Consider the following 8,720-nt stretch of genomic DNA (forward strand, 5'->3'; position numbering starts at 1 on the left):
GAGAGAGAGAGAGAGAGAGAGAGAGCTCGGTTCGAGATCGAGAGATATGGATAAGAGAGAGCTTCGAGAGAGAGAGCTTGAGATGTCGGGATCGAGACAGAGAGCTTGAGAGGCGTCTGAGATCGAGAGAAGAGGGTTGCGTCGATGGGGAGAAAGGCTGCGTCTGCGGCTATTAGACTTTAGGTATTTCTGTAAATAATGAATTAGGTTAGGGGTAAAATTTTAATTAGGTTAAGTTGACGCAAAAACAGACGCAGATGCAGGATTTTACGGCGTCAGACACATGACGCTGCGTTATGCCGCAGACGCAGACGCAGGTACCCGCGTCAATGAAACGAACAAGCTTTTCCGGAAAACATTGACGCAGCCACAGGTGGCTGCGTCGACCAAATGAACAGCATTTATGTTAATTTGAATTTTCCTTTTTTAATTTATATTTAAACTAAGAAACCCTATTAAATACTCGGATAATCATGTCCTTATTGTTTAGAAGTATATTATTTATTCGTTTCTGTTAAGAAAATATTATATATGAGTAAATTTAGGATATTTAGTTTTAGCGAATGGTCTAACATAAACTTTTATATTGTAAATAAAAAATATGACTCTCGATTAATAGATTAAATTCTCTCATTTTCTTTTACTCTGACTGCCACATCCAAATATTAATATATAGTATGTTCTGCCAATGGCAAAGTAAAAAACAAAACCTACATCATCTCTTAAACACATTAACATTAGTCCACACTCTCTAGATATCACCTACATGCAGCCCACCGCTGAAAATAATAAAAACCTTGGTCATTTCATTTATTCACCCGCCCTACGGACGGGCGGGTTTGCCCTAGTATTATATATAAGGTGTTTTGGTTTAGTTATTCAGTAACCCGTATATATATGCAAGGCATTTTAGCCATTGAACCTAATCTAATTTCTTAATCTTCTTCTCACCTGTCGTCATATCATTATTCGTGGCTTGTCCACACGACATTTGGATAGCTTTGTTGATGTTACTCTAGCCAATTCCGAAAAGAAGCAACTAGAACTGTCTTCTGCTGAGTACAAAGTCTGGAGAAGCAGAGGAAGTGCCACAAGGTCAACACACTTCTGTCGCCAAATAAGAAGATAAGAGGCGATGGTTCCAACAAGGCTGATTTTCAAGGCAGCGATTTTGGCAGCATCAGACACCTTCTGTTCTTGGTAAAAGAAGCAGCATCCAGAAGTGTGATAAGTTTTTTGGAACTTTAAATATAAACAGAAAACCCCAAGACAGAGATGAGAATGGTACACATCACTCAGTATGGTTACTGGAGCTACTGTGAAGTAACATTGGTTATAGCAGATGGTTAGTAATGGTACTGAAATCTGATTCTGCTGCTGATCTTTGCCGATACTTCAACATCTCTTATGGAGACACACACACAAGTTTGAAGTTTCCTTGTCTTGTTAAGAGCTATAAAGATGAAAATGTCATGAAGTTAAGAGATGTTGGTTTCCACGATACATCACTTATATTGTTCTATGGATCACTGTTCCGACCTCCATATTTCAAGCTACCAAGGATGTGGGTTTTGGACACAACACCACGAATTGGAGCAGCTAAGTACTGTATTTAAGATTGGGAAGAAGGCACACCTGAAGCTTTGGTATATGATGATTATGAGCAAGCTTTCTACAAAAAAGTATCAACGTGCCAAGGTACTAGAGATTTGTATTACTTTGCATAAAAATCTAGAGTTGGTCCAGCTCACTGGTGAAAGAAACCCAAGACAAGATAGTGAAACACAAATGGAGATCTAGGCCATTAGAAACGTTTTCAGTTGGGAAAGATCAACATGGTGCTAATCTCAAGTGGCTTCATGAATACATATTCAGTTTGGGAGCAAGAGACTGATTCTGCCATTTATACGTGGTTGCTTATCCTATGGGTAACTTCAACTACTCAGATGGACAACTGGAAGATTTAGCAAGTTGCATATGTTTCTTACAATATCATGGTTGCAGAGAAGAAGAAAACAAGATCACATGGCTGTTGGATTACACTGAAGATGACACAGCTACGACATCTACAGAAGGGTTCATTTCGTCTTGTAAGATTGTGCTTGTTGTTTCCACTCTGCATATCTCTTGGTATATGCATGTCCTTGTTCTCTCTGCCGCAAAACAATGACTTATGGTCATGCATTGGACGAAATTCATGAGCTGATGGTGAAACAGAACTTGACTCAACTCCAAATGTTAGTCTATCCTTTTGTTACATCTTTCTCAAAGGCTGTGGTTGGATATGGAATTAAACTCCACGGCAGTGGGGGAGATATGTACAAGAACGGTAGTGGAATGTCTAGGGGACGGAGCATACACTGTCTTTGCCGTCGCCATGTGCAATCAAATGATGATAAAGAGGCCGTCGCTCCAATAACAATTTAATATCTTCTACAGTTCATGAAAGCAAGGCACATGATAATGAGCTTCTAGCTGTAAGCCAACAGATACAGAGACCGAAGCTGTGTGTGTGCTGGGTAGAAGCTGTTGATGTCAAGGGCAAAATGGAAGGAAGCCAGATCAGCTGTGAATGGTTTCATTCTCCAAGACGAAAGAAGGGTTCGTTTCGTCTTCTAAGCTTGTGCTTATGGTTATAGATCACTATATTTATTAACTAAAATTGAAATTGATATTTTTAATTTATCCGGTTTGGTTTCTTTGTAATATAATCAAATTAGGCTCGGTCCGGAGTTCATATAAAAAGTATATTTAGTTCAATTTCAGCTTCCTCGATTTGGTTTGAGATTACTTTGTAACAGAGTAACCAAATATTGCCTTGGAAGTGTTCTTTGTACTGGTATGACCGGTTGGAGAACCACATACCAAAGGACACAAATGATTTCACATTACATAGCCAACTAAAATAATCTCACGAAAGAAAAAGAATGATTAGAAAAACCACAAACATCCGTAAAACTAATACAAATTCCGGAGTTTACTTACAACATGCACACACACCTATAAGCAAAATAGTATATAGTTATATACGATAACATATATTTAAGCAATGACCGTACATATTTGATATTATGTCTGACATATAAATTGTATAACCTACCTGACTCAGAGCGCTGCTTGGTGCACTCATCATCAAACAAGAACCAACACGACAGAAAAAGTTAACTGTGTACCCAGCGACCATGACTCAAGAATCACTCCAACTATCTGAATCTTCATCCTCATCGCTTCCAGCCATTGCCTGCACCAGTGTGTATCCAACGATCATTACGTGTTTTCAGATGTGTGAGCCATTGAGAAAAACAAGTTGATATTGTATTTGGTCGAAACGCTTTGACATGAGGCCTTTAGAATTATGAAGGGCCACAAAGAGTAAAAATAAGGAGATGGAAAGAGAGACGACAGACCTGGCGTATTGTGTTTGCTTTTTCTAAGATTGCAGCTACCCTTAGGTTCGTTTTAGGACCAGTTTGAATGCTTGGACGTGTCGCTACAGCAGGCTTCAGACTAACGGACTGCATAAACAAACCAAGGTCATACAACTCCTGATCAAATTTTTCTGTGTAAGGTAAGAAGAATGGGAGTTACCTTGTTTCTTATTTGTGCAAGCAATGAATCTTTGTCATCTTGCTTTGATTTGATTGGTGGTTGGACCCTCTCAGAGACTTTCTTCAGCTGGCAAATCATTAGAACAAGGGATTTAGAGAAACATTTCTTTTAGCAAGAGTATGGTATTGGAGATGAGATGTAACTGTTACCGTGCGTCTGTCATGAGCTGCAACGGCATCGACAAGCGGACTTCTTGGACGGGGAAGTTTAACCATAGGGACCTCTTCTAGTTTATCTGTGTCCAATGTAGGTGCAACAGTGAATGCGTTGACAGGCCACATAGCATCTCCCACTGAAGCAGGAGTTATCTTCTGAACCGAAGAGTTTGATGGTTCTGCTGTTTCTGCATTTGAAGCATCAGGATCGGAATGACCATTATCTTCCACCTTTGCTGACTGAGGTGGTGTCAACGCTTCGGTTTCAAGACAATCTTTCTGACCTCTTGAGGTTTCTGAAACCTGCACATCTGTGTCGTCTTCGAAATCTTCGTTTTCAGCTGAAGGCTCCTGAGGCATCTGCAATGACGACTTTTGTGCAGAAATGAGCTCTTGGTTCTGAGAAGCATGGTCAGCCAAAAGATTGTTCTCTTCAGAACCAACATCCTCTATACTCCCGTGGTTAGGAATTGCAAGGAGCTCAATAGAAGGATCCGCAGACTGAGTTCTCTGGGAGCCGAAACTGTCGTACTGACTATTCAAATCAGTGGCAACGGACGGGAACTTAATGGATGAATGCAACGGCTTTTCTGATTCACTGGTCATAGACTCTCCAGGAAGTTGTTCTGATTTCTCCCTTCCTAGAGATTCTGACAGCTCTGGTGTTGACCACATTTGAACATTCAAGCTGGATCCAGAGGGTGGTGAGGCTGACGGAGCAGAACTACTGGTTTCGCCTAATTCTCCCATGAAGTTAGGAAGAAAAGATTGTGGAGCCTTTCCAATACGCCATTGCATAGGAGGAAGGGGTGGGAGCGGTGGCATGTCCTCCTGATTAGGTGTAGTGGTCTCAGGGATCAGACCAAAGCTAGGGAAAATAGGATCCAGATTCAACTCTTGGTTAGGATTGTTCCATTCTATGCCTGCTGATTGTGGTACAAACTCTAAGCCCCTGGAAACACTTGACTGCTTCAATTCCTCATCTTCTAATGCATGGCTTACACAAGGCGTTTTCACTTTAACCAACGGCTCGGTAGTCAAACTCTCTAAAAGGTTCAGATTATTCGCTGGCAAAGAGTCTATGCCATTTTCATCAGGAATGCTCTCACAAGGAGATTTGGTTTCTGTGTCTCTGTTACTTTGATCAAGAGATATCATGGGACTTACAGATTCACTACCTGCCAGGTCATTATTGTCTTGGGAAGTACCCAGACCTTCTGAAGACGCTTCCAGTGGGCTTTCCTGCACTGTTTTCTCTGACTCTGAATTATTCTTCGCTGGTAATATCCCGTTAGACTCCACAGCTGTATCATGGCAGGTGTCTGTAGCTTCAGATGACGATTTAGAAGTATTGGTCGATCTCCAAGGCAGAGAACCTTTCATACTAGTAGATGACAGGCTAACAGCATGATCTTCATCATCACTGGAAATGTCAGCGTGATTATCTGATACAGCAAGGTCTTCCTTCGGGACAATGTCTGTGGATATGTTGTCCAGCCCAGGAAGGTCATGAACGCCTTCATCATGGATGTGACTGGAATGAAATTCAGCAGGTATATCAGAGATCTGTTCATCGAATCTGCTACAATTAGGTGAAGCATATCCCACCGATTTCTCTCCTCCTGAGTTAAAAGCAGAAGTCAGCATACTATCAAGTTCAGTAGGCGCGGACATTCCATTCTCCAGTGTGTCTTCATGGGACTCTGAAATAGAGACCTCAGCAGTGGTACCAAAGGCACATGACTGTTCATTGTCAACATCAGCGCTTCGAGAATCAACGCCAGAAACTGCATTAGCCACTGTAGCGGAAGGGGTTTCATCATCAAGAGTATCTTCAAAGAGACTTTCGTCTATCGTACCAGGAAGACAAACTTTGGAGGGAAAATCAGGTGAAACTTCCATCTCCATCCCAGCTGAGAAAGGTAACACTTCTCCTGTTCGGCTACTACCATCACAGCTTTCAGTATCGTTGCCTAAGTTTGCTGCAGCTGGAGAGTCTGTCTCAACATCATTATCAGCGACAGGTAACTGTTCACCTGTTTGACTATCAAAAAACACTGGAGGACCAGGGACTGAGTTTGCTACATTTGAAGAATAATCAACCATGCAATTCTTCTGAACGGCCGTATCGTATTTGCTTCCTTCAGAAGTTGAACTAACTGACGAAGTTTCAGAAGGAAAGTTAGAGTTTTTAACATCAAAAGACGCACCAGATCTTGAATCGACTGGATCCACCTCGCTTCCATCATTGCCCCCCTTAACCGGATTAATTCTAGCAAGTTCTGCAGACGTTTCAACGACTTCTGGTGCTAAAGATTGAACAGTCAGTGAACATGATTCAGCATTCTGAGAGACTGACCTTGTACTTGAACATGAATCATTGGAAATAAATGATGCCTGGCCGTCTGCATTGCTGCTGCTAACTGACTCCTGAACATTAGAATCATGAGAAACTTTGTTGGCTTCAGGAGTTGCGGTAGACGAGGGACCAACCAGCTCACTTTTAACACTAGAAGTAGAAGGTAAACGTCCAGAAAATTTCTCTCCGTCAGACTGATCATCAATGGATACGCTTGCAGTGTCCGAGTAAGAACAACTAGTGCTCCGTTTCCCAAACGAGCCTTGCCCATTTTCTGATACTGGTGTGTTTCCAACTGAATGAAGAAATGAAAATTGAGGTGGGTTTTCCCTCTTTTCATCCACATCAGAATATGTATGATGATTCCCATCATTCAACGCATCTGATCTATGCTTAAGTCTACTATACTCATCATCTGTTTCTGTTTCTGACTCCATGGTGGCTGGTGCATCAACATAATTGTCAGCCTCGCTGGTTAAATCTTCAGAATAACTCCTGTGTTGAAGAAATCCTTGCTTTCCATTCAAATTGGTCTGTGAATCTTTTGTTAAAGTCGTACCAGGGAACCCGTTGTGAGTAGATTCAGGCACAGTCTCTATGTCCTTTTCAATAAAACCCGCATTTTCCAGCTGATTTGGCAATGAAACATCTGTTCTGGTTCCAGCGTGAGACTTTTCGGGAGCATCCACCATACTGATTTCAGGTATATCGGTCACTACGTCTTTGGCACTGTCTATATTCCATGTCAATAGTTCGGGCTGGTTCAGGGAAATATTTTCATAACCTGCTTCATCGTTGACAGATGTCTGCACAAATCTCCCCATGTAGCTTTCCCCTGATTTTGAAATAAGGGAATAGCCATCCAGCTTTCTAGTTTTCAGCTTCACAACCCGCGCTGGATCTGTATGAATAGCCTCTAAATGCTCCTCCCTAAATAATTCATGCAATCTGTGCCAGATAAATGATTTGAAGCAAGCATCGTCAGTCATTAATTAATTGGAATATAGCAACTTTAAGAAACTATATAGAAAGCACAACTGAAATGACAAACATACAACACAAAAGTAGATATTACTCACTTGGCATGTGATGTCAGTGCATTTTCGGGTGTTCCTCCATTCCTCCAATGAGATACTCTTCTCTGCATGAGATTAGAAGAAAAAAAACTATGAGAATGTGAGAACTGCACGGAGGAAGATAATATTACACATTTAAAACACCAAGACCATGAGAATCTTCCTAGGATCTGTCTAACTTCAATGCTACGCTTAAACAAGAACATAAAAGCACAAATTCAACTTTTTAAAGCAAATCGACCAACAAAAACAAAACCAAGAAGTATCACACACTAGACCGCACAAGCTACAGCCTCCCGGTTTTGGGAAGTACTACATACCTTTGCTTTCAGTGATTTCTTCTCTCTCTGAATATCATCCCACGACGCTTCATATGAAGATGTTTCGTGCCTAACAAATGATGGATCGGTGTAGCGTTTCAAGCATGCCCCAGCTCCCGAAATATCAAACCTAATCAAAACCACACAAAAGATCTTACATCACCCCCCATCTCTCACAAAACAACCAGAGAAACGAGATTTAAAAAAAAAAAAAAATCAAAATCACACTTGTCCAGAAGAAATAGCCGTGGGGGACCCCGACATTCCTCATAAGAATCCATAACACATCGGGGTAAGTCGCCACGTGTAACCACACTCTGCTCCAGTTGTAGATTCGAATGCCACTCCACACCTGAAACAGAGTTAGAAAGCTCGCTTGAAGTAATCCAACAGCTTATAGCTGACAAGATCATAAAATATTCATAGCAACAATCAAACATCTAACACCAATATTGAGCTCTTATTGATCTTATCTGTGAAATGAGTCGAAATGTAGCTAGTCTTATATAGTGAGCTTGTTCTTGGTTTACTAACCAGAAGCTAAACCAACACTGATTACACGGTTAACTACACTAGAATCAATCAAGCTTATGATCGATCTGACCTTTATTGGAAAAGAAGGGTGAATGATCGGTCTGGCACAGCAACGCCTTCTCAACGAACGGTAACTCAGATTCGAGCTGTTGAACACGAGCCATAAGACCGTGGCTTCTAGAGGCTGTAGCCATCACTTCTTCGTGCAAGTCATGGAACATCTCAGCAGCAAACCTATAAGTCAATTCCCGATCAGATTCGTCAATTCAACGCGATTCGAGCTCAATTACGCGTGAATTCACAAAAAAAACTTACTCGGCGAGGTCACCGAGTTGACGCAATAGGCCGACGAGACCAGCCATGGCGACGCCTTCGAGGAGAGCCTCGGGGTCATCCTTATCGGCGGATTGGTACAGATCCGGATCTGCTAATCCGTACTCGTTACGAGACTGGTACCTCGTCAACGGCATTGTTGAGGTTGATCAGCTCTCGGGCGATGATGAGTTTGCTCGTTAGGTGGAAAGAAGTTTAAAATCGAGGTAGCTACTAGTTATCTGTCTCTCTCTCCATTGAATTGATGGCCGGCCACGTTAAGATGGTTTACCAATTTCGTGAACCGGAACGGATTTTCTGTGTGTGGATTCGATTCGAGCGGCGGGTGTTAAGA

At 41.7% G+C, this 8,720-nt stretch overlaps 1 protein-coding gene across 1 annotated transcript; it reads right to left on the bottom strand.

Annotated features, from left to right (window-relative positions):
• Window positions 1-2,926: 2,926 nt before the first annotated feature.
• On the bottom strand, window positions 2,927-8,714 carry LOC106341854 (protein SCAR2). Its single transcript, XM_013780583.1, has 9 exons — window positions 8,369-8,714; window positions 8,124-8,287; window positions 7,748-7,871; window positions 7,520-7,649; window positions 7,203-7,264; window positions 3,759-7,071; window positions 3,589-3,675; window positions 3,408-3,515; window positions 2,927-3,241 (listed from the first exon to the last, which is right to left on the bottom strand). The coding sequence occupies exons 1-9, from the start codon at window positions 8,521-8,523 to the stop codon at window positions 3,188-3,190; spliced, it is 4,197 nt and encodes a 1,398-aa protein (XP_013636037.1). The 5' UTR covers window positions 8,524-8,714; the 3' UTR covers window positions 2,927-3,187.
• Between the last annotated feature and the right edge of the window lie 6 nt (window positions 8,715-8,720).

The sequence above is a fragment of the Brassica oleracea genome, chromosome C4, assembly GCF_000695525.1.
Source record: "Brassica oleracea var. oleracea cultivar TO1000 chromosome C4, BOL, whole genome shotgun sequence".
Classification (NCBI taxonomy): Eukaryota; Viridiplantae; Streptophyta; class Magnoliopsida; order Brassicales; family Brassicaceae; genus Brassica; species Brassica oleracea.

Excerpts from the sequence above, each read along its gene's own strand:
- LOC106341854 (XM_013780583.1), bottom strand. The coding sequence starts at position 8,523 with ATGCCGTTGACGAGGTACCAGTCTCGTAACGAGTACGGATTAGCAGAT. Across the intron at positions 7,650-7,747 it reads CGGCTATTTCTTCTGGACAA|GTTTGATATTTCGGGAGCTG; the intron begins GTGTGATTTTGA and ends GGTTTTGATTAG. Across the intron at positions 3,516-3,588 it reads TTGCACAAATAAGAAACAAG|TCCGTTAGTCTGAAGCCTGC; the intron begins GTAACTCCCATT and ends TTGTTTATGCAG.